Genomic DNA, 25,925 nt, shown 5'->3' on the forward strand with positions numbered 1-25,925 from the left:
ATGCAGGCAAAATACCCATACACATTTTATTCATATATATATACACACACGAGAAAGCACATGCTCTTTAAACATTGAGGCAAAATTCATGCAACTTAAAATGTCCATTTTGATCACTTTAAAGTATACACTCAGTAACTTTAGGACATTCACTAGGTTGTGTATGTGTTATGAGAAACCTCATTCCTGATTATCAATCCCTTCTCATTTCCCTTCCTCAGCCTCAGCAGCCATGGAACTGCTTCATGTCTGTGGATTTGCCCATTCTGGATGCCTCATGTATATAGAATTGTACAATACAGATCCTTTTGTAGCTGGCTTCTCTTCAAGATTCATCCATTCCCAGAACCACTCAGTACTGGTTTCCTTTTTAGGATTAAATATCTGTCATATGGGTGTTCTGTAGCTTGTTTGTCTATCCACCAACTGATGGACATGTGGGCATCTTCCATAGTTTAGTCTGGTCTTGTGAACAGTGCTGCTCAGATGCTCAGATGCAAATCTTTGTTTGAATGCCCATACTCACTCTTTGAGAGTGTTCCTAGGAATGAGCGACCAGATCTTATGGTAACTGTTTACACATTTTCTTTTGGAGAACACTGGAGAGCAAAGCTTGAGCCTTGCACCCGGTAAGCGTGTGTCCTAGCATGTTTTCCCAGCAGAACTGTTCCCTCACCGGCCACATCATTTCACACCACCAGCAGCCACTGTATGAGTATTGCAGTTTCTCCACCTGCTAACTGAACATCTCCTTTTTGAGAGAAGGTCTCTCAGTACAGGCGAGACTTTCCGGGACCTTAGAATGCTCCTGGCTCTGCCTCCCTGGTGCTGGCTTGCCTGCGTGCCTGCCTTCTTTCCTTCCTTCCTTCCTTCCTTCCTTCCTTCCTTCCTTCCTTCCTTCCTTCCTTCCTTCCTTCCTTCCTTCCTTCCTTCCTTTTGATTGCAGCCATCCCAGCGGGTATGAAGTGACCGAAACTTCTTTCCGCCCAGGCTGGAGATGTCCTTCCCCTTTGCCTTCTGAGGCTGCAGTGAAACTTCCAGTCTCCTGCAAAGGAGACCTCTCTGTTACCATTTTACTGACTTGGTGACTACAGGCTGGAATCCTGTTGTATGCTGAGTGTGTTTTTGGCTGATGGTAGAGCCCCAACACAGCACTGCCCTACTGATATTATATTAAACTGAAACCCACACCGATCCAGGAATCAACTGAAGCACTCTGATTGCACACGATGGGTTTGTTCTGAGGATATCTGGTATGTAGTAGATTTACTGATACCGGTCTAATTCTGAAACTCTTTTCTGCACGATACAGTATAAAACAAACACACACATGTTCTTTACTGGAATAGAGGACACTAGCAGCAAGTAAAAGTTAGAGAAAACCCCTACAATGTTAAATTTGAGGTGGAGAGACCAGTTTGAACTCATGACTAGAAACAGAATGATTTCCGAGTTCTGTCCACTGAAGGCCACAGAAGCTCTGACAAGCTAGTAACCATGGCACAGGTGCCCCTGAGTCCTATACACCTGACCACTACAGAAACCAAGGCTCCTTGAAACAGTGATTGATCCAAAGTTTGGGGCTAAGGATGCATGTCTTGAGCCTATAATACCATGTCTGACCCAGAAGTAAAACAGGACTCAAAGATAAATGTGATCTTGCCAAACCGATTCAGGAGCTGACCTCAGGCTGCTCAAAGGTGGGACAGTTGGAACACCAAAATGAACAAGGACAACCAGGCGTTACACATGTGCCTAACACTCTCAGGGTCAAGATGTGATCAAATCCCCAGCACTGAAGTTACCGAGGATTCTGAACTAACCCAGGTCTTCTGCAAGAGCAGCAAGTTCTCTTAGCTACCACCTCAGCTCCCCAGCTCCCTGGTTATTTAATTGGAATTCTTGCAGAAACAAAATAACCAACTAGATGTAAGAGGAATGAAACTTCATTCTGTAGCCCCTAGTATTTTCTCCAGCCAAGTGTCATCAGTTACAGGGGTAACCTGGCCCCCCACTGACCCTTTCACCCTGGGAGGATCCCATATTGATTATGAACAAGAATGGAGCGAGGCTTGGTGATCATACCAGCAGCCTATCTCACGTTATTTGATCTCTATCTGATGCAATGAGTGAACCGATGCCCCAAATCCTAAGGCCAGATTCTGCACTAATAACCATGTTAATAAGGACATGTCTACAACTAATGCAGACTCTTCCAAAAAGGGAAAGTCACAAAAACAAGCAAGAAGCAGCAATAGCAAGGCAAGGGAAGATCTAATTTAGATTAAAGACACAATGGCTAAACATCACACACGAATCTTGATTGCATCCTGGGCAGGGTTTGAAAAAAAAAGATCCCGCTGTAAAAGACGTCTGGGGGAAATCTGCAGAGCCCCAAATGCAGATGGTATGCTGCTATGGCTTCGATCGCAACATTGTGGTTTCATGACAGGATGACCTTATTAGGAGATGTTGATAGATTTGGACGTGAGGTATCAAGATGTCAGCAGTTTGCTTGCCGATTGTAGAGAGAGAAAGAGGAGAGAGGGGGAGCAATATGTTAACAGTTACGGGATAAGTATGTCCTTGTACTCTTCTTCAAATCTACAGGCTTGAATTTTCAAAACTGGAAGTCCTGGGGGTAGGTGGAAATGGCAAAGCACACAGAGAATGCTGTCATAGAGCTAGCAGCCAGACCCAAGGCACTGGGGGATGCCTGGTTCTGGGCCTCAGAAGCCTCTGGTCTAGAACACCTGTTCTGAGGTGGCCCTTGGACTCTGCAAAGGAAGCCTCCACTTGATACAACCACTGTGGCTCCAAATGGCACCCAGGGCTGGGGAGATAAGTGGGGCAAGGTACATGCTAACCCTGATGACTTGAGTTCAATCCTGGAACTCACATAAAGGTAGAAGGAGAGACCCGACTCCACAGAGTTGTCCTCTGGCCTCCACGTGGCACATATGCATGCACACAGGCACTATAAAAATTAAGTAGCATGCATTCACCTACTTACTCAATTATCTGACCAGTATTCCTCCCGCAGCACCAACAATGCCCAGGCAGTTTGGAGCACTGGGGAGACTACAGTGAACATGTAACCACAGTCTCTGCCCTCACAAATGTGACAAGTATCCCAAGGAAGAAGGAAAGCGGGGACCTATCAGAGACGGTGATGGGAGGAGCTGTCTGAACTGACATTTGAGTGACAAGCAGTGCTCTGGTTTGAATATGATTTTTGTGTGTCCTCCAAAGGTTGATGTGTTGGAAGCTTGGTCTTCAATGTGGTAGTGTTGGGAGATGTGGAAGATAGATCATGGAAGAGTCAGCCTTAGCAGGATTTCATATAGTTCTTGAGGGGTCCTGGTTAAGTCCTTCAAGTGTGAATTGTTATCAGGCAGTAAGGCTGGCTCCTGAACTTCTCTAAGTCAACATGTGGCTGCTCCCTCTTGTATGTGAGTCTAGCATGATGTTGTCCAGCCATGTGATGCAGCCAGAGGGTCCTCATCAGGGCAAGTACATGCTGGTGCTACACGCTGGAATCTACAGAACTATGAAATAAATAAACTTACTTTCTTTAAAAAGTACCCCAGCCTTTGTCACAGCAAGGGGAAAAAAGTGAAGAAATACAAGCAGGGAATATAATCTCCAGGGTTTGGGGTGCATGGGGGGGGGCGTGCAGATTTGGGAAATGATATGGAAACTATCAAGGGACACTCTCAGAGTTCCAGTGTATGAAACTGACCATAAGGTGGTAACCTTCATTAGAAAGTTCTAGAAGAGGGGTTTGAAGATTTAGCTCAGTGGTAGAGCACTTGCCTAGCAAGCACAAGGCCCTGGGTTCGGTCCTCAACTCCTAAAAAATTAAAATAAAATAAATAGGAAGCTCTAGAAGAGGTATGTAGAGAAGGTGGAGGAGACAGACGTCCATGAAGGCCACTGAACACACACTGGAGAAGCCCACACTTTGCTGTGAACTGTTCACAGATTGGTGGCCACAAAAGCTATGTATGGCAGGGACTTGTGTTTTTTTTATTTTTTATAAGATTTACTAATTTATGTGTATGAGTGTTTTGTCTGCATGTACATCTGCACACCAGAAGAGGGAATCAGAATTCATGCGAACTATAATTATAGATGATTGTGAGCTGCCATGTACATGCTAGGAATTGAACTCAGGACCTCTAGAAGGACAGCTGGTACTCTTAACCACTGAGCCATCTTTCCAGCCCGCAGGAACCTGTCTTCTTCTTCTTCTAGAAATGACTACTCTTCTCAGGAGGATATGCTCAGAGTGATCTCAATTCCGAATTCTTCCTGGTTGTAAGGCAATTCTGGCAGGATGGGTGACTGTTTCTGGCTATGACAGGGCTCTGCTGGCTCTTTCCTAAAAGCAATGCGTGTGCGAGGGACGTGAAGAAGCAGCTCAGGAACACACACACACACACACACACACACACACACACACACACACACACACACACGTGTTTGGGCACACATACTTCCAGACATGATTCTTTGTGGATTTGCTAGACCAGAAGTGTCTGTCAGACCTGCAAGGGTTCAAGATGCTACTCACTCATATTTGACCAACCAAAAGAAGTCCCAGAGTCCATGCTGGAGAGTAGAATCCTCCCTCCAAGCACCAATCCCACCACTCCCAAACTAAGAAACTCTCGGTATAAGGATGTGTTGTATGGATAATGCATCAGTGGGATGGAGACGCTCCTCCAGGCAGACACCTCAAAGGAGTGATGAAAAAGATCGCACATGGAAGAAGGGGGGGGGGGACAAGCACCCCAGGAATCAGACAACATGGGCAGGTGGTGTACTCACTCCCTGGGGCTCCTGAAACACAAGAGCACAAACCTGGTAACTTAAAACAACAAAAACTTTCAACTGAAGACCCACCCCCTAAGGGAAGGTGTTGGCCGTGCCACACTCCCTCCGGAGACAAGAGAACAGCCTGCTCTTGCCTCTTCCAGCTGATGGCTTCCGGTGACCTTGGCTTGTGACTGTAACATTCTAATCTCAGCCTCTGCCTCCATCTCTTCCTCTGTGCATCTCCTCTGAACGTCTTTCGAAGGACACATCTCTTTGGATTGGGGGTTCATACAGATAGTGGTCCTATGAATCATTTCCTTTCGAGGTTCTTCTGATATTTACACAGACCCTATTTCCAAATAAGGTTGTCTTCCCAGGAATTGTAATTTGGACATGAGACTTTGTTAGCAAACCATCAGGGATGGGAGGCAGTGGTTTAACTTGCTTGCTCTCTGACTTGGTGACGGCGTCTTGTGGCAAACACCACTCATTCTGGAACTACACTGAGAAACCCATCTCTGCCACAAGTTCTCACCACTGTAGAAAACAAAAAGCATTCTGGGAAATGCTGGTGGACTCCATCTATGCAAATGGTCCTCTCTTCAATGGCTGTTCCCACACCCCCTGCACTTAAGTTCTTTGCTCAGTAACTCAGAACCAAAATGTCTTGCCTTTCGTGGAATTTATGGCTCCTGGCATTGGTGTTGCTTGTCTGACCTGCACCAGTTCTGTGCAAATGATCCTTGGCAATGAATCCTGAGCTGCCATGTGATGGCTTTTGCACATCAGCTTTGGAACTGTTCTGTCCCTGATGCCTAGAAGTGGGGGAGAAAGAGGCACAAAAGTCAGTGCATGGAGCTAAAATGTCTGTGGCCCAAGTCATCCTGTAAACCAAAGGAGCCAACACCTCCATGATCCAGAGGAACATCCGCTAGCCACCTCACATTGAACGAGAGGCTCCCATGCCCTGGGCAGGTCTGGATTGAAGTATGGGTGGGAAGTAGCAAGAAAGAAATGTGCTCTTTAGAGATCTTTATCTTCCCCTACTCCACCCCCAGAAGTTAGCTTTCCCACATTGTAGGGAATTCATAGCATGTCATGTTTGTGGCTGAGCCAAGGTGGGCCTGGCCTCTCAAGGACAGAAGGAAAGCCCTTTGAGACTGCTTGAGTGGGCCACAGAGCAGGGCAGGTGCTGGGTCCAAGTCTCTGGGTGAAGAGGAGAGGGTGATGTCTATACCTGTGCTCTTACTATTCCAAGGGATTCATTCAGAGACCACTCAATCCCTTTACACGAAAGGAATTATGGGTGAAAAATTAACAGGGAGCTGAGTCACCTCTCTGCCTTTCTCTGTGTCTTCACTGCTTCCAGGCTGAGGCTCTTCCCGACTGAGTCTATCTAAAAGTCTATCCTAAGGACAGGGCTCTTCCTGTTGTCCTCTCCTCCATCTGGATTCTTTCACTCTGAGGATTGCTGGATCTACACCATGATATCCTAACCCCTCATCCTCCCACCTCCCCCAACACTTCCAACCTCATCTCCCACAACCCTCAAAGCACCCGCGCCCCTGAGCAGCCCAGGGCTGTGGTCTGTGCCTGGGTAGGAATGGATCTCCCTGCCAGCACCGGCCCCTCCCTTTCCGCAGGCTTCACTTCCCTAAGACAGGTGGATCATAACTGCGAACTGGGAGGCCTCCACGAGCTGGACTAATTGAAAGTATTCACTGAATATCTCTTACTCAGGACACACTAGGCCAAAGGTGTGGACACAAAATCAAGCTGCGTGGTAAAGTCACAATGTCTTTGTCCTCCCGTACCCACTCTGCGGCTGTCTCCCTTCCAGCTCGCTCCCTTCTCCCCAGAAGGCGAATCACCGCCCCTTCAATCTTTGGAGTCAGCTGAGAGTTGAGGGTTCCAGGACTGGAGCTGGATCCCCTGGAGGAATTAACCCGAGAAAGGAACTCCGAGGGACGGAGACCCCCATCCCCACCCCTATCCCCGGCAATGGACTAATCCCTTGGTTCCAGCACCTCTTACTCCTCCGGCCACAGCAGTCCTGAGACTTTGAAAAGCCGAGCAGGACAAACTTTGAGGAAAGCTCCAGCTTTGCACACAGTTCTTCAGGCATCTGTCCTGCCCCTGGGGACTCCCCAGAGCCACCTAGATCAAAGAGCAGGCGACTGGGCCTCTAGTCCTCTGACCTGCAGCCACGCAGCGCCCCCTGGTGGTAGCGGTTTCTCTGCCAGAGCCCACGCCGGGGCCAGGGTGCAAGGTTTTAGTTTCCCTAACTGGGCAGAGGACGCAATTCCTCCTGTTCAACACAGAAGAACTCGAGGCCCTTTCTCTTTTCTTTTTAAAAAATAATGTGCTTCATATTACCCGAGAAATGTGTACAATTTTTGCATTATGTGTATTACAAGTTCTAAAAATTAAAGTACCATACACTTGTTTCTTCAAAACACAGGCAAACAGAAAGAAAATCCCATATCAATTTGCCAATAAAGATTCAGGGCACCCAGATAAATTTGGATTTAAGGTCCATAAAGAATAATTGCATGGGGACAATTATTAGTAATTGATTTAAAATTCAATTTTAGGTGCCTTTTTGTGTATTTGCTAAATCGACAACTCTACACCCTTAACAGTGTTTTCTGATGACCTGGACTTTGAGATATTGGAGACTGTAGTCTCCCAAGCTCTTCTGTTATCCTCAGCCCAAGAGTCTTTTCTGTTCCTTCCCTGGCTTTACCTCCAGGGATGCCCATGCTTCTGGCTGTGACATTCCAGGAGACGCACCAGCCTCAGTTCACAATACAGAAAAGCCCGGGTGGGGCTGTCCTCAGTCTAACCCCTCAATCTCAGGACTCACACTGTGGGTCTAACCCTCCCCTAGTCGCCAGCTCTGTCATCTTGCATGCTGCCTGGAGCTCAGTTAAACCTTTTAATTGTGACACAGTGGAATATGGTAACCATGGTAACCATGGTGATCACTGTGGGTTCAGTCAATCTCTTCCCTCACTAGGTGACAACCTGCACGTGGTGGGAAAACTCATACCTATCAGGATCTCTCTCACATTTTATGGGATATGCTCAAATTTCTTGCACATAACAGGCATTCAAAAACTTCATGACAAAAAATAAACCCCAGAAAAGGAAAGAGTCTCCCATATCTGGTGTGTGGGGATGGAGTAAGGAATAAAAGTGAGTTTGGGGTTTCTGTGGAGAGAAAGAGGGCTTTGGGTCAGACATACTAACATGATCCCTTGCTCTGCCATTTTCTGGTTATATGATTTTGTGGTCCCTTCTTATGATACGCCACAACTGCACTGGCTTAAACCAGTGCATCTTTGTGGTTGAATTTAATTCTGAGCTGCAGTCCTCTCTAGAGGCTGGAGAGAATCCATTTCCCTCCCCATTTCCAACTTCTAAAGACTACCCCCAGTCCTTGGACTCTCGGTTCCATTTGATCTTCAAAGCCAATGTCCTGACTTTCCTCTACAGTCCTATTTCCTCAGCCTCTCTTTTGAGGGCCTTTGGAATTAGAATAGACCCACCTGGGGGAAATTCAGAATAATCTGCTCTAAAACTAACTTTTCATCCCTTCCTTGGGTAACCTAACATATTCGTCATAGGCTAGAATGAGGACATCTGTGAGGCCAACAGGTTGGCACACAGAACTATGGCAATGATGGAATCTCACACAGGCTGCATGTTTATAAAGTTCCTACAATAGTTAGTGTAGATTAGGAATAGTAATTGTACTAGTTATCTATTGTTATGTAAATTATAATTACCTCAGAACTTAATGAGGTAAACCAATGTCATCTCAGCCTGAATCTGGGGGTCAGAAACCATAGTGCAGCTCAAGTGAGTAGTTCTAGTTGGAGTCTTTCCTAAAGTTGCAGACAAGATACATATGAAGGCTCCAGTTCTTTAAGATTGACTGGGACTGAACACTTCCAAGATGGTGTGTTTAATAACTGCTGTAGGAGGCCTCAATCTCTAACCATGTAGACCTCTTCATGGGGCCAGAAGAGTGGCATTCCCCTGACATACTGGTCCAAGCAAAACACAAAATAACAATAACAACAAAAAGCAAAAAAAACTGCAATGTCTTTTGTTTGTTTTTTAATATAGCCAAGCATATCATTGTTTAAAATAATTCTGAAATAAGTAAAAATTAACTATAATGATATTCAATTTTTTTTATTCAAAAGAATCAGAAAATCCTTTCTCAGGGCTGAAGAGATGGTTCAGCAGTTAAGAACACTGGCTGCTCTTGCAAAGGACCCAGGCTCAATTCCCAACTATACCTAGCAATTCACAACCACCTGTAACTGGATTCCAGGGGATCCAGTGCCCTCTTCTGGACTCCACAAGTACTGCACACATATAGTGTATATACAGATCAGCAGGTACACACACATAAATACAATGTTTTTAGTTAAAGACAATTCTTTCTCAAATGTCACATATGCCCATGAGGTGCCAGACAAGTGTCTCACATATGATCAAGCCCTCTCACTCCCAAGGGTGGAACTGGTACTTAACCAGTCAAGTGGAGGCTTTATTTTCCAACCTGGGTTGCCCATGCAAGATGAACAGAAATGATGCATCCACTTTTCAAGTCCTGGGCCATAAAAGAGACTGCCTTCCTCTCCTTCCTTTCTAATCCTTTTGCTAGCCAGAAGCTATAGAACCCAGGACCAGCAAAAGAAGGTCCACTGTTGAGTGTGGTGAAGGGCCTGCATCACTGACAATAGAAGAAATAAAGGATTATTTCTAAGTCCTGTGTTTTTAGATCTCTCCATTATATCAACTTAAATGCAACCAAGGAGTTAAAACCCATTAACCCCAATATTCATTACTTAACACTAGCTGATGTGATGGAGCCCTTGTCTTTAATGCCACTTCTTGCCAAAGTCTCCTCCCCTTCCTTAAACGATAGGACCTTAGGGACCCTGACAGCCCTAGGGACCGACCAGCTAACTCTCATCTTCTACCCACCTCCCAAAAGTCTCACAGAGTCTGGTAGACCTGACACCTCTCTGTTTCTCCGCCACACTGTGGCTTCAGTGTGCCAGGGGCTGATGAAGGAGAGTGCCCCACGCCAGGCCTGTATAAGGAGCCTCTGACAGCTCCAACTGAAGTTGACCTGATGAACAGCTGCGGAGGGGACGAAGCTGTTCAGATCTCCAGAGTCTGAGACCTCTGCTCCTTTCCTAAGCAATCCGCCCCAATTTAGGACTTTTTCTTTTCTTTCTTTCTTTCTTTCTTTCTTTCTTTCTTTCTTTCTTTCTTTCTTTCTTTCTTTCTTTCTTTTTCTTGTTTGTTTTTCGAGACAGGGTTTCTCTGTGTAGTTTTGGTGCCTGTGCTGGATCTTGATCTGTAGACCAGGCTGGCCTCAAACTCACAGAGATCCACCTGCCTCTACCTCCCGAATGCTGGATTAAAGGCAAGTGCCACCACCGCCCTGCAGGACATTTTCATACAAACTGGATTAGAAAGCAAAGGTCACAACCTAGGTAAGGCTTCCTGCTACCATGGAGACCTCAGTCTCAGACGGCATCGCTCCTTCACCCAGCTCCCTAGAGAAAGGCCAGCCCGTGAGTTGATAGTGGTGCCTTTCAGATTTGCTCAGTTAAATGGAAGGGACTTGGAGTCTGGCTGTGGAGGGTAGCTGAGTGTCTTTGGACAAAGGCTGAAAACTAGGATGGGAGCAGACGTCACCACTAGTTTGGTTTCGCCAAGGCTGGCCATTCTGGCTTTGCCTGGACTTGCCTCAGGGCTTTGGAATTTTTAATGGGATTTCAGATCAGGGTTTTCTGGCTATCGGCTCACCTTGTGTATGTATGTATGTATGTATGTATGTATGTATGTATATGTATATACATATAATTTTTTCCCCTCCAAGATAGGGTTTCTCTGTATAACAGCCCTAGCTGTCCTGGAACTCACTTTGTAAACCAAATTGGCTTCCAACTTACAGAGATCCAGCCATCCGAGTGCTGGGATCAAAGGCGTGTGCCACCACCACCCTGCCTGTTTTTACTTTTATATTAAAAAAAAAAATAGCTGGGGGTGGTGGCGCACGCCTTTAATCCCAGCACTCAGGAGGCAGAAGCAGGCAGATCTCTGTGAGTTCGAGGCCAGCCTGGTCTACAGAGCGAGTTCTAGGATAGGCTCCAAAGCTACACAGAGAAACCCTGTCAAAGAAAAAAAAATCCAAGGCTCGTTTTTACAGGAAAATTAACAAAAGGAACAAATTACCCAACTACCAGGATCCCAGTCTTTGTGGTTGTTATGTGCAGACCTCATCTGGTCCAGTTCTTAAAATGTCCATCTACCGTCTGAAAAGATGTGCCTTAAATTCACACACACACACACACACACACACACACACACACACACACACACACACACACACACACACTCGGCCCCAAGGTCAGCATGTATTATCCCAGCTTCCAATATCAGTTTCCCGATGTTGGAAGATTCTCAAGGAATAGTGGGATAGAGGCCTTTGGCTGCCTGCGGCACGAGGCGGTAAGACCGAGGGGTATTGTGACATGCTCCAAGGGAAAGGCAGTTTTCCCTTTGGCCAACCAAGCCTCCCGCCCATTGGGGCAAGGGAGCCGGACCGACATGGAACAGAGGCCTGGGGAGCAGCCCTCAAGGGCCCAGAAGAAGAAGGTCGAGGCTCAGCCGGAGACCCTAAGTCAGACTGTCTCGGGCCGCGGTCGGGTGCTGCTAATAAGAGAGTTCTTGAAGCAGGAGGAGAGCTACACAACCCTGCAGAACTTTCCGGGTCAGCCTCCGAAGGATCCGAACGCTGAGCCCACCTGCAGCCAAGCAACAGACTGCCAACGTAGGTCCAGCAGTGCCAAGCGGGGACTCAAGCGTACCGGCGACTGCTTGGCAGACAGCCCCGAAGCCCCGGCCACCAAGTCCAAGTGCCTGGCGGAGAAGTCGGAGAGGGCGGAGAAGCCGGAGAAGCTGGAGAAGCAGCAACTCTCGGATCTCAAGGAAAAGGACTTGCCCGATTGCGAGGCGCCTCGAGCTCTACCCGAGGCCCCCAGGTCGGAGACGGCAGAGATCGCCGAACTAGGCTCGGAGCCTGGCAAGCAGCTGCTCCTGGTGCTGTGCCACGCGTCGGCGCTGGGCACGCAGCTGCCGCGGCTGCAGCTGCTCCTGCAGCAGGTGCGCATCCAGGACCGCCGCCCGCCAGCCGCGCTCGTCGGAATCCTGGTGCATCCGCGGCCGGATGAGGAGGCAGAGTCGCGCCGCCGTCTGGAGGAACTGCTCTGCAGCGTCTTCGCTTCAGAGAACCCAGGGGTCGAGGTGCACACAGCAGTGTTCTGTCCCAGCCGCTCCCAGGGTGTCCTGGATGTCCAGCGCGCTGCCAGTCAAGCGCACATGGACACCCAAGTGGATCGCCAGACCCAGACGGATGGTGAGGGGCCCGAGGGTGGAGACTGGGACTATTGTTCCCCTGAGAAGCGAGCAAATCCCTGCCCTACTGCCCTGTGTTGGCGCCTGCAGAAGTTTGGGGGTACAATTTGAATGGTAATGAGCCAGCATCCTTTTCCCAAGATGCGCGGGCTGGGACAATCTGAAAGCGCTCAAGTTAACCCAGAGGGTTACCTCTCCCACCCATCTGCCCTGCCCACAGTTTAGGAGAAATCATGCTTTTATAACATCCTGATGGGGTGTTGTAGGACCTATAATAGCCCACCCTCTCCTCTCCAAATTCACTGATCGATGCCCTTCCTGGTTCTTTAGTGGGCTACTTACCTCTTGCTACTCCTCGGGGGGATAAAAATGTCAATAAAACAGCCGATTGTGAGCCAGCAGCTTGCAAAGGGCTCCCACCTCCAGGCTTCACAGCAGCTCTCTAAGGCTGGAACTTCAGGAGAGCAATTTTACCCAAACCCCTAAGGCCCTCCCTGTGGCCCTGGGGGCTAATTTGTGGCCTAGGGTCCTTGAGCAGAAGGATCTTAACATGAGCTGCCAGCACTTTCTGTTTCCAGAAGCTCCTTTCAGGGACAGCATAGAGATCAGAAAAATGTTCTGAGCACAGGAGCCTCAATGCCGCCTTACAGAGTCTCTGCCACTTTTCAGCCAGTGGCCAAGCTCCCTCTCTTCAGACCCATCACCCTCCCACATGACATGCAAGGATGAAAGGCTGCTTGATACCAGATTCAGCACAAAGAGGCTAGCTTCAGGATACACAGTGACACACTCATTCTAGTGTCCAGAACACACTGAAAGGCCAGAAGCTCAGGGGCAGTTGAGGGGGAAGGGTATTATCACTTTCAAGACCTTGTAACCTCACTACCTATCCCCCGACCTTTTAAACTTATTCTTTTCCTAAACAGCTGCTGACATATGTTTCACATGGTCGGCGCTCCTGCTTAAGAAAAGCCCCCGCTGATGGCCATTCCGACTGTGACCCTCAGCAGGGACTACAAAAATCCTAGTCCATCTTTGGCAACAGCCTCTTAGTAGTAAAAGGTCCCCGTCTCTGCCTGGTAGGACTGTGCTCAGTCCTCCTTTCTCTCTCTCAATTTAGACAGCTTGTATAAACCCTGCTGGCTGTTCTTGCCCAGTTCTGGGGGTTGGGGAAATGAAATCTAAGACAAAGCTAGAACCAGGCTAGTGCCCTGTGACTGCTCTGTAGAGGAGCCAGGCTCTTGGCGGGGAACTCCCACGAAGACTTCGCCCAGCTTCTGAACCACATATTTTCTTCTTAATGGTAGAAGCACTCCTCAGTCTGTATTCTGTCATCCGTCTCTCCGGAACACAGCCTGTGTGTCCCGTGCGTGTGGCCTCTCTTTTGGTGAAATGGAATAGCCATTTCATGCCTATTAGGACATTGTCCCCATATGTGTATGTCCCTGCCCCCATTTGACTCGTTTAAACCAGTTGTTCTCAACCAGAAACAATGTTACCACCTCCTCAAAGCTCTGGCGGTATTTAGCCACAATCTAGAGATGCTTTTAGTTATCCTGATAGGGTGCTGACCAGTCAAGGCCAGAGGGGCAGAGGTTCCTATGACACACAGCACAGTCTCCTGCAGGAGACGTGATCCAACGCATAGCATCGATCACATCTGAGACTGAGGAACTGGCTTAAGCCCAGTTAAGCTCCTCCGGCAACGTCTTTCAGTGACTGAAAAGGCAATTTAGCCAAGATGTGCATCATTCAGACTTCCAGTCTCTTTGATTCTAAATGGCATCCCCTCAACTGGTCCATTGCTCTGGCCCTCAAGAAACTGCCCACTGGACCCCCTTACTCCAAAACAAACAAACAAACAAACCTTGATGCCACTGATCTGAGCTTTAAACTTCCAATTCTCCATACCTTTCTTCAATCTTCTCATGCTAGGAACTTTTTTTTTCAATTCATTAATTTCAAAGCCTGTATAATCTGATTCCCTACTGCTGGCTGGAGTCACAAAGAAAAAGGACCCTTAATTGAAATTTAGTCCTGAGTGTGCTGACAAGCAGCCGGGTGGGGAGGTATTATGTAATTTAACTTTCTGAACCTCAGTATCCTTTTTAGCAAAACAATAATGTTAAATGATGATGATGATGAGGATGAGGATGAGGATGATATAACTGGTAAAGTCTTTGCTGGCTCTAGAAGCCTGAAAATAGATGGTCTCGTTTCCCTGCTGATATCTAGTCTGGCCTTGGTGGGGGGCTGCTATAGGACATTTTTGGCTTGCTAGCTCTCCCCTGACCTTGTGTCGTCCCCCCCCCCAAACAGTTGTGGGACTCTGACTAGGGCAGGTTACTTACCCACACGGCTTACCTAGTTCATGGGAGGAAATTCTGTCTTGCTGGGAGCACATTTTTCTGTCCTGGTGTGTGACATTTAGGCTGTATTTTCAAAATGCCTTTCACTTTCCGCCCTAAAATGAGAGACACATTGATTTGGAGGAAGATTCATAGTCTATTGGACCCAACCAGCGTCTTGGGAGGGAGGAAGTCTGTTTCACCGATGTAACAGTGAAACTATTCATTTTCTGAGAGCTGGGTTAAGGTCGAATTCTTGGCCAAATTCAAGGGTTCATATAAAAGTTCTCTGTGTGTGTGTGTCTGTCTGTCTCTGTCTCTCTCTCTCTCTCTCTCTCTCTCTCTCTCTCTCTCTCTCACACACACACACACACACACACTCATGTACCCACAGTCCCCTCCCATGATGAAGAGGAAGAATTTCAGGGATGACAGAGGCAGTGGGCTGTGGGAGGTAAAGTTCTAAAAGAAGCCAAATCTTCAGGAAAGTTCCCTAAAAACTTAATAAATATACGGCGACCAGAGATGTTTGTGTTTGGGGATAGACATGTGGAAACCAGTAACAGAGCTGAGAATCCTATCGAATAAAAAATAGCTCACATGGACCCAGGAACATGCAGTTGGAAAGGCGCCCGAAATGGGTGTTCTGGTCACAGAATCAAGGGGATCCGGTTGTCAGAGGCCCAGAGACTGTCTTAATCAGGCCACGAAGAGCTAGGGCAGCTGCTGCCCCCGGCCTGTTCCAGCAGGAAGCCCTGGAAGAGGAAAGAGGCTACAGGGAAGACTATGCCAGAGCCCTAGCCATGGGATCCACCCTAGCTTTTGTGACCTCACAGGAGGTATGGGTGACTCTTGTCTGTGGGACCTTGCTGTGGTCAAAGACCAGAGCGATACCCATAAGGGAGACGGCCTCCCTAGGGAGGGAGCCAGGGAATCCACAGCTCCATGTAGCTCCACGGTGTTAGTCTAGAAGGACCACCATGAAGAAGGTCAAAAAGAAAAAGTCTGACTCCAGGCGCCGCAGGGATTCCATTTCACCGCAGGCCAGCTCCGACTCCTCCCAGCAGCACAGCTCGGAAACCCCGCCATCATGCCCAGAGCCTGCCTCGCCACCGCCGCAGCCGCAGCCTTGCCAGGAGTCCACTCCACCACAAGCTAACCCTGAGCCTATACCGCAACCGCCTATATCCCAGGTTCTCCAAGTTGAGGAGCCCCGTGCCTCAGCTCCGTGCCTGATGCCTTCCAAGTCTGAACCCAAAGCATCCTACCCATCCGGGAAGTCAGGTGGGCAGACTTCCTGTTTAAGTGGCTCTAGCCTTCTTGCTGATAGGGTCCCGGAGGCTCCAGAGGCGGGTTCTTGTAAGGTGATGGCGTAGAGTTAGTAAGTTACCTTAGGCCGTGTTTACGAAGTTTGAAGGGGAGTTATTACCAGAGAGACCAGGATTCCTGGGTTTGTCACTCCATACACCCCAGGTCTCACTGGAAACAGCCATGAATACATAGTAACATTTAACTCGGCTCTATGGCCAGACTCTCATTAGGAGTCAGTCAGCAACTGTTTGGAAATTAAAAGCAAATACTGTCTAGAAGAAGCGAGGCAGTCATATGTCTTATGATTACTTTTTTGTCTGGCTGTTCTCATGAGAGGCCTGACTAGTCCAAAGAAGATAGTCCAGGATGAGGGGGCATGGGGTGGCTGTGTGACGGTTTTTGAGAGAAGGGGGTTTTTGTTGTCAGGTAGAAGATGAGAAGAGAGTTTTTTTCCATGTTGTCTCAAGAGGTTGACCTTGGACCTACAGAGAAGGAAGTCAGATAAAATACAGGGTTCCTGGCTAAATTCTAACTTCAGATAAACCACAAATAATGTTATAATTGTTAGTATGTGTTCCAAATAAGCACCCTGTGTTTCTGTTTGCTAAGTTCTCAACCTTTTCCACAGAAGTTACTAGAAAAGGATCTGCTCAATGTCTAAAACAAACAACAGCAAAACCAAAACAAAACAAAAAACCCACTTTGTAGCCATCAGCTCTGTTTAAAATTAAGTGGCTGGCTATCAAAAACTGGTCCCCATCTTCTTGGATAGCCAATGAGAGGCAAAACTTTGGACAGTATTAAGGGGACTCAGGTGGAGTTGGGGATTGGGATGCTTCAGACTGCTAAGGATAACGGAGAGAGCCAACCAAACTGACTGCTGACCATTCTTTCGGTACCTAGCACTCAAGCTCAGCCAGCTAAATTAATAATATTATCTGATAGTACTGCAGGGAAGGTACTGTTCCTCTGTCCATTTTTTTTTTTTTTTTTTTTTTTTTTTGGTTTTTCGAGACAGGGTTTCTCTGTGTAGCTTTGTGCCTTTCCTGGGACTCACTTGGTAGCCCAGGCTGGCCTCGAACTCACAGAGATCCGCCTGGCTCTGCCTCCCGAGTGCTGGGATTAAAGGCGTGTGCCACCACCGCCCGGCCCTCTGTCCATTTTATAGATGAGGAAACCAGGGTTCAAACTAGCCAGCACATCCTGGAGCAGCCATTGGTACTGTTAAAAGGGGAACTTCAGTCTATTCTGACTCCAGAATCCTTACTCTTAACCACAGCTGGTCTTGTAATTCCAAGAAGCCAGCTAGTCTCTCAAGGAGGAGGACATCTTTCTCTGACCTTTCCTTGAGCCATGGCCAAGTGCTCTATGTCCTTGAGCAGGCCACACTCTCTGGGCCACAGCAATCTAAGACAGTCTGAGTAGAAAACTAATATGGGACACAAGCGAATGAAAGCTCTAAATCCAAGGAATTGCCAGGACACCGGTACCTCTGTGACTAAGCAACAACCTGTCCTTGACATGTGGTAGTTGTGTATAACGTGAGCATCAACCTTGGAGACAAACATGTCTGGATGATAGCCTCAGAACTGGTGTCAGCAGAAGGTAAAACTGTCCTGCATCAAATCTTTTAAATCTTGATTTGGTCGCTTAGATGAAGGGCAAAGCAAGGGGCAAAGAAGTGGCCCACTGAATTTGTTAACTTTCTCATCACTGTGACTGAATGTCTGCAGTAACTGAAAGGATGAATTATTCATGTTGGCTCACAGTTTTAAGGTTATCCATGCATCAGTGGCAAGAAGCAGCTCACAGTGAAGCAGCCAGGAAGTGGAGTACAGGAAGGACCCAAGGCAAGAATAACCTGCAAAAACATGCACCTAGTATGTCTTCCTGCTAGGCTCCACCTGCTGCCTTTTACCAACTCCCAATAATGCTACATTGTGAATCCATGAAAGAGATTAATCCAGCCAGGCAGTGCTGGTGCACCCCTTTAATCTCAGCACTCAGGAGGCAGAGGCAAGCAGATCTCTGTGAGTTTGAAGCCAGCCTGGGCTACAAAGTTCCAGGAAAGGCACAAAGCTACACAGAGAAACCCTGTCTCAGGGGGAAAAAATAGAGATTAATCTATTCACTAGATCAGAGCCTCCACAGATTTAATTTTTCTCCAGAAACACCTTAATAGACACACCCAGAGGTGTGCTTTACAGATAATCTTGGCATTTCCTAATGCAGTCGAGTTGATGACATTCACCATCATGTTCATTGATGTTATAGTGGACACCTCGTGTTGCTTCTTAAGGAATCTTCCCCCTCTGAGAAAAAGGAGGAAAGAAGGTTGGAAATATGGGCTGAAGACTTTTAAACATATGATGTCCCTTTCTAATGCAAGCCTTTTTAATGCAAAATACTGTGGCTTGAAGCAATACCTGTCCTCCATTAGGGTGACTGTCGTAAAAAAGATGGACAAAAACAAGTTGGAGACTTAGAATTTAGAATATACATTTAGTAGGAATGTAAAGTGGGATGGCCACTGTGGGAAACAATCTGGAAGTTTCTCAGGAAAACATCAAGTTAACATGTGACTCATTCATTAAAAACACACCCATGCAGAAACCTATATGTGAACATTCTAACAGCACTGTTCATAATAACTAAATGCTGGGAACAACTCATTGTCCACCAGATAATGAATGGATAAGCTAGTGTGCTATAAAATACCAGAATATAATGAAACAGTACTTGTCAAGAAAAAAAGTGGCATGGTTTACTGATAATAGCTACAATACAGATGAGCCTAAAAAATCTTAGTCTGGTTGAAGAAGCTAATCCTCCCAAGAGCTAACATATATCATATGATTTCATTTGCAAAATGCCATGGATAGGAAGGAGAGAGATGTGGATGTCTGATGACGAGGTGAGGTTTCTTCTTCAAGAGATGGAGGTGTTGTCGCAAAGCTACAGAGTTGTGATGGTCACACAACTTCACAAACATACTAAAGCCTAATAGTAAATTTAAGGCATTTGAGAATTATATCTCAATTTCAACTTTTTAAGCTGAAAAAAAAAAAGTGTTGTTTGTAGAATCCTTGCTTTCCCCACCCCAAGAAAAGCATGTGTTCCATAGATATCGAAGCAGTGAGTGTGCTGAACTTGCTGATTGGCCAACCAGCATTATGGCACTGAAGACTGAAGCCCTTGTCAAACCCAGTTGGAATTATCCACCAAAAAATGACTTGGCCAGAAACAAAGGGTACGGTCTCTCAGTTCTGCTGTCAGGTCCCAGAAGAGCACAGAAATGGCAAAATGAAACATGTGATGTTTGTCGTCAGGGTGAACTGGTACCCACTACGTACACGGAACGTGGCAGCACCAGCTCCAGGACTCTGAAGCCCCTCACGGGCAGTGCCATCACCTGCTTGCATCACTTCCTGCCGGTTCCATGGAGAATTTTCACTGACTTAAAAGTTAAAAAGGCAGGATCTCTGAGACCAGCCTGGTCTACAGAGCAAATTCCAAGAAAGCCAGGGTTACACAGAGAAACCCTGTCTTGAACCCGGTAGTGGTGGTACAAGCCTTTAATCCCAGCACTCGGGAGGCAGAGCTAGGAGGATCTCTGTGAGTTCGAGGCCAGCCTGGTCTACAGGGCAAGAGCCAGGACAGGCACCAAAACTACACAGAGAAACCCAGTTTCAGGAAAAAAGAAAGACAGAGAGAGAGAGAGGAAGGAAGGAAGGAAGGAAGGAAGGAAGGAAGGAAGGAAGGAAGGAAGGAAGGAAGGAAGGAAGGGAAAGAAAGAAGAAAGAAAGAAAGAAAGAAAGAAAGGAAGGAAGGAAGGAAGGAAGGAAGGAAGGAAGGAAGGAAGGAAGGAAGGAAGGAGAGAAGAAAGAAAGAAAGAAAGAAAGAAAGAAAGAAAGAAAGAAAGAAAGAAAGAAAGAAAGAAAGAAAGAAAGAAAGAAAAAGAAAGAGGAAAAAGAAAGAAAGAAGAAAGAAAGAAGAAAGAGAAAAGAAAAAGAAAGAAAAGAAGAAAAACCCTGCGGTCTGCTTCTGTAAAGTACTTGCTGTATTCTTTGAGCCTCAGATTCCTTATCTGAAAAATGAAACCAGCAACGTTCCATGTCACAGGATTTCTGTCACAGTTAGACATGAATAACAACAGGAAGTACTATGCAGGTGTAAGCAGCCACCTTTTCGTTCTAATTCTTCCCAAGTGACACCAGTCTATACCCCACGGATTCTCTCAAGCGACTAGTCTCTCCTTGTGTTTGAAGGGTGGCACTGTAGGAGAGTGGCCTTCATGAGGCCTTCAACCTCACATCTTGGACAATGTCTTTAAAAAGCCTAGGGTTTCTTTTGGTAACACCGCAGCTGCCACGGGGGACTTCTAGAATTGCCCTGAGACTGTGTCCCACCCCCGGGGACCGAGTGCAGCCTGCCCTCATCTCTGCCCTTCTCTGCCCAGCAGTGCCCATGACCTGTGTGGCTCCACGCTCCTGCTCCTGTGCAGCCTGCCCTGGCAGCTCTGCTTGCTGGCGTCGTCTGGGGCTGTGCCACAGCCGCATCTTCGATGTTCTTCTGCCTCGGGACTGGCAAGCCATGCCAGGGAGACAATTCCCAAACCTCCTCACCTTCTACAGGTTCCTGAGCCAGCGGGAGGGCCAGAGCCTTGGGTGTACAGTTCCGGGGGCCAGCACTGTCCTCAGACCTCATTAGCAATAGTGTAATGAATTCCCCCCAAAACCATAGGTCTTTCCAAAGGAAAGCCTTCCCCTCTAAATAACCAACTCTGCTTGGGTGGGCAGACTCGTGTGGTACCTTTCTTTCTCTTTTCCACTGAAGCCCTCATTCCTGAGAGCACCCTCCCACCTAGCCCATTATAAACTCCAGTCACCTGGGAGCTTTGTAATTACACATCAGTTGGCCACACACTTCCTTTTTTGTCTCATAGCATACACAGGGAGCATCTCCTTATTACACTACATGTGGATATCCCTGAACTCATTTATAAACCTGATTAGAGCTCATAAGCCCCTTCTGCTAGTAATAGCAGAACCTGTCCCATTCAGAATGTGTCGCGCTGTTACCCTAAGGATCCATAGGGCCATGTATTCCAGACTGGTCTGTTATCAGCAGCCCCCTCCTCCATCATGGCATCACCCAGTTTTTGCTCTGCTGTTCCTCTTCCGCAAAGACACCAGAAGAAATGTATCTAAGCACTGTCACTCACGCGAAGGCCCCTGTCCATGTTAAGAACAGACTGAAGGCGGCCTCCTTCTTACAGGACTTCTGGGTCATGTGTCGGGGCTAGGAGAGGGGCCTCTACCCACGGGAGCAGCCACGTTGTCCTCAACACTGCACACAAATCCCTGGAAGAGGTCCTTCCACTTGGAGGTCTCACATCCTACATCAGGAGCTCGGCTCACTGTCCCATCCACCTCCTCTCCTTACCCTTTCCAGCTCCCTCTCTTGCAGAAAGTGAAAGGAACAAACCCCAGATACAGAGCTGATCTGGGGGAATAAGACATGCCTGGAGTCAGAGATACCATCTAGTCAGTCCCACCCAGGAAGAGTCTGCCCCCCACTCACCCACACAGTGTGTCCATTCGCTGGCTGCCACGTGGTTCTGAGGGCTCCCATGGGTGGAAAACCAAAGCCTGCTCTGGGAGGATGCTAGGTGCCCTGAGGGACAAACACTAGAGATCTTCCCCTTCTGATGTTCATCTGGGGGAGCTAGCCAAGATGCATGCATTTAGAAACTTCTTCCCCCAAACAGGACGTGTGGTTCAGGAGGGCTTCTGGGAGTCTGAGAGCAAGGCAGCACCGTGTCAGCCCACAGCATTATGTGCCCAGTGCAGGAGCCAACTCTAAAAGCACCCTGGGATCCTCTACCGCTTAAGATGAAGAGGAGGGGTGTTTTAAGCTGTAGGGGAACCAAAAACAGGGTTCAGACTTAGGAAAGCAAGGGAAAGAGGCGTGAACCCCATGGCCAGGGCAAGACTTGTGGTTTTTATTTCTTTTCCCACGGGAGCCCCTGCTTCCACAGTCTTTACCTTCTCAGAGGACTTAAAACTGGCAGCCCCGTTAGACAGGAACCCCTGCTCTAGTGGGACAGGCAGCCCCGTAGACAGGAACCCCTGCTCTAGCGGGACAGGCAGCCCCGTAGACAGGAACCCCTGCTCCAGCGGGACAGGCAGCCCCGTTAGACAGGAACCCCTGCAATAGTGGGACAGGCAGCCCCGTAGACAGGAACCCCTGCTCCAGTGGGACAGGCAGCCCCGTAGACAGGAACCCCTGCTCTAGCAGGACAGGCAGCCCCGTTAGACAGGAACCCCTGCTCTAGCGGGACAGGCAGCCCCGGTTGACGGGAACCCCTTTTCTAGCGGTCTTTCTATCAAACTGGACACTGCATTTCTGAATGCCTTCCTTGCACACTCCTTTGCTGCTCCAGTCTTTGTAGTGGGTGTAACTAAAGTGTGATTTCCTGATATCTAACCATCTCTGAAAGGCTTCAGAGAGTTGTTGTGACGCTTCAAGAGGACTTGGAGTGGGAGGTGTCTGGTACATGGCCTGGCACATCGTGATCTGGACCACCCTCGTACCCTGTTACCCCTCTAGGCATCAGGCCCCAGGGGTACTGTTGGAGGCTTTGTTGGAAGGGGTGGGGACACCCTTTAGAATACCCTTTCCTTCCTTGAGGAGGAAGATCAGGAGGGGACCCTGTAAGATCTGCTGCCTCCTTCTAGTACAGAGACATAAATCTTTCTCCCCAAACCCCCTTTCTGTTTGCTTTATAGAAAGCCTTCAAGGAAACACTGTACTCCCCGTAACTCACGTACTTCAAGCTCTCGGAACTGTTGCTGTGGCTCTGGGGGCCCTGGGAGCTGCCTACTTCATCGCTGAATCCTTCTGAACTGGACCCCAGGCCAACGGTCCGGCAGGTATGTACGAAGATTGCCTTATCCCTTTTCTCTAGATAGAAATATCTCAAAGTGGACTAGGCCTTCAGCTCATGATCTAGACAACTCATTCCTGCCTCAAGATGGTCTGCCATGGCTCTCTCAGGAGACCTTTTATTAGCACCATCAGGACAAAGCTTCTGCCTCCACCCTTGTCCCTGACCTGCTATGGCTTCCCTGGTCCTGGATGGGAGAAGTAGGATGGGTGGGGTAGAGGTTGCTCACTCTCTCGAAGCCTTTCTCAGAACTTCTAAAAAGCTGGTTACCCTTCTCATCATCTCCTTGGTGGCTCGGCTCCCCTGGTGTACCTCAACTCCAGTGACTGTGTCCACTCACACCGGTGTCCTCCAGCCTGTCCCACGTGGTCTTTGGAACGTGTGTGATCTCTCCCACTCCTTACTTATAACTCACCATCTCTGCATATGAGGATGTCTTCAGTCACCTGTTTCACCTGAGCCCCCTTGAGCCCCAGAAGCAGAGCCGGAAACAAGGATTGGGTGCGCCTGATACCTTGAGGAAGTACTCTCAGGAGGAAGCCGGGGTGAGTGGGGAGGCGAGAGGAAGAAGGGAAGGAGAAGGGAAGGCCTCCACCTGGCTCCACAGAGTCCCAGAATGCTATTTGTACAGCAGAGCCACCCCTCAAGAGACACGAGGTTTCCCCTTCATGTCCCTGTGTCACCTGATCATGTGTGACTATATGGGTGTAGGGAGGAAATTCGGGTCTTGGTGGGAAAAGCAATTTCCCAGGCTGGGGGCCAGTCACTGGACGAGGGTAGCTCTTGGTCATCAGCAGCCATTTTTGAATCCACCATTCAAAAGGCCAATGCATCCGCTGTGAAGGGAACTGGGGAAGGTGATCACCAAGAGCACCCATAGTCATCCCAACAGCTAGGTCTTGTTCAGTGAATGCTTAAAAAGTGGTGGCTGAGGAAGGGAGTGAGAGCCAAGAGAGACATTTAGGCCCACCTCTGAGCCCTCCATCTTCCCTGGGAGTGGACAGGTGATGATTATAGTCAAACATAGGTCTGGGAATCAATGCTTAAAACATATAAACATCCAAGTCCTGCAAATACTCCAGTGAGAGTGTAAACTCTTTTCTGGAGCTCCTGATGTCTATTCAACCATCATCTAATACTAATTAATCATTTTAAACCACCTGACCTCCAGGAAATACCACAGCACTTAAGAGCCTTGGCTCCCTCTTCCTGGACTTGCTGGGAGTGAGAAGGTGTCTGTAGGAGATAGCTGATAGCTGGTGACTGCTGTGTCTTGTTATTGTATCAGCACGATGCCTGAGAAGATTCTGCCTTTGGAGTTAACTTGACAATCTCTAGACTGCTGCCTGGACTCAGTGTTAGAAACATGTTCTTAACTTCTCTGTCCATGTCATCTCTGGTGGAGAGTAACAGCTCTCTCCGAAGACAAAGGTCATGAGGATTAAAAGAGAAAGATTTAGAGGTGTCCTACGCAGGGCCACTGCCCAGGGTGGGGCATATGAAGGATGCAAGCATTTTTATCTATGAGATTCTTTGTAGTGTCGCCGACTGCTTGAAGCATGGGTTCTGCAAGCATATGAGGATTTAGGGTTAGATGTCCCTTTGGCATCCAGTGCCTGGAGCTGGGGGCAGGCTCTGACATCTCATTCTCTTCCCGTTGAGTGGAGATAATACCAGCAGAACCCTCTTGTTGGGAAGATTGAGCTTTAGATGTTAATGATGGAGAGATGTCTCACAGTGAAGCACTTGCCTTGCAAGCATGAAGACGTGAGTTCAGATCCCCAGCACCCGTATAAAAAGCAGGAACCAGCAGTGTGACCCCAATGCTGGAGAGCTAAGGCAGGAGGATTCTTGGGCCTCTCTGGGCAGCCCGTCTAGCCAGCCAGTGAACTCTAGGTTCAGCGAGAGACTACACCTTGTCTCAAAAGTAAGGTGGGGAGCAACCGAGGAAGACGTCATGTTGACCTCTGGCGTCCGTACATCTATGTATCAATCAGCACACACATGCAGAGACAAACTGGTGGGGGAGGGGGGAGGAGAGAGACTGTGCTGCTGCAAAACTGCTCATTAGGTCACCTGAGACAAACCAGGATCCTCTGCAAGAACGAGTGTTCTTCACGGCTCAGCCATTTCTCCAGACTTTAATTAGCTTTGGAAGTAACAAGTTCCTTTATGGCATTTTCACATTACTTAATTTGGGTTGATTCTCCCCGACTCCTCCTGTCTCCCCACCCTCCCATCCGAATTGTACTCTCCTGTCCAAGAACTGCCCCTTCCACGTCTCATGTGACCTATCATCCTCCCCACACCCTTACTCAAAGCCTCTTTCTCCCATCTACTGGGCTCCTTTCCAGCTTCCTGACACCTACTCACACATATTCCCACATACATATGCAAATCTGCTTCCTCTTAGAGAAAGATGCTCCCAGAATTTTCCTTCCTAGAGCTTGGTGAAACAACGTCTCCCTCAGCATTTTCCTCAGCTGATAATGAGGCAACAAAAGCAAAAAGTTCCTTTGGGATCTTGAATATGGTCAAAGTCCGCACCATAGGAACCTCTGAGGGAATGAGGCCCCCTCTTGGCTGCTGCGGTCTCTCGAGGAAGGGGGGGTTGACAGGGAGGATACCGACCCTGGCAGAGCCCAGAGGACGCTCTTGGACTTGACTGTCACAGCCTTGGGGTGAATCAGTGTAGCTGACTTCGATTGAAGAAGCAAACAAGAAGAATGGGAGAGATCCGTGAAGAAGGAAGAGAAGGAAGAAGAAAGAGAGGTAGGAGAGAGAAAAGAAGAAGAGAGAAAGGAGAGGAGGAGGAAGAAGAGGAGGAGGATAATAAAAGGAATTTGGATTCTAAAATAATTTACTTTTTTTGCAAAAAGCATGTAGCTGTTGAACCCTCATAGATAAGACTGTAAAGGTTGAAAGCTGTTGAGATAGGTCACGAGGGACTGATTAAGCTAATGGTTCTGTCATTTATTTATTTTTCCTTACAGATCCAGTTTCCATCCAAGGATCTCACTTGTCACCAAAATAGAGAGAGAAAAATA

General features: G+C 47.9%; 1 protein-coding gene and 1 long non-coding RNA gene across 14 annotated transcripts; one reads left to right on the forward strand and one right to left on the reverse strand.

The window, feature by feature from the left end:
- Nucleotides 1–19,800, reverse strand: LOC121821967 (uncharacterized). Its single transcript, XR_013043946.1, has 5 exons — nt 18,023–19,800; nt 15,219–16,629; nt 14,635–14,734; nt 4,577–5,636; nt 1–4,384 (listed from the first exon to the last, which is right to left on the reverse strand). It is a non-coding gene; the product is annotated as an uncharacterized LOC121821967 (long non-coding RNA).
- Spata3 (spermatogenesis associated 3) lies at nt 11,309–25,925 on the forward strand. Of its 13 annotated transcripts, none has more exons than XR_013043945.1 (5): nt 15,442–15,902; nt 20,392–20,563; nt 22,721–22,864; nt 23,202–23,423; nt 24,050–25,925. XR_013043945.1 is itself a non-coding variant. In XM_006984194.4 (4 exons), exons 1-3 carry the CDS (start codon nt 15,599–15,601, stop codon nt 22,824–22,826), a joined length of 582 nt encoding a protein of 193 aa, XP_006984256.1. In that variant the 5' UTR covers nt 15,442–15,598; the 3' UTR covers nt 22,827–22,864; nt 25,872–25,925. The 13 variants fall into 13 exon arrangements, 3 of the variants coding, with proteins under 3 accessions (XP_042115679.1, XP_006984256.1, XP_042115680.1); XR_013043944.1 differs by having other exon boundaries at nt 25,872–25,925; XR_006062861.2 differs by having other exon boundaries at nt 15,479–15,902; nt 20,389–20,563; nt 23,128–23,423; nt 25,872–25,925.

Source organism: Peromyscus maniculatus, chromosome 13 (assembly GCF_049852395.1).
Source record: "Peromyscus maniculatus bairdii isolate BWxNUB_F1_BW_parent chromosome 13, HU_Pman_BW_mat_3.1, whole genome shotgun sequence".
Lineage (NCBI taxonomy): Eukaryota > Metazoa > Chordata > Mammalia > Rodentia > Cricetidae > Peromyscus > Peromyscus maniculatus.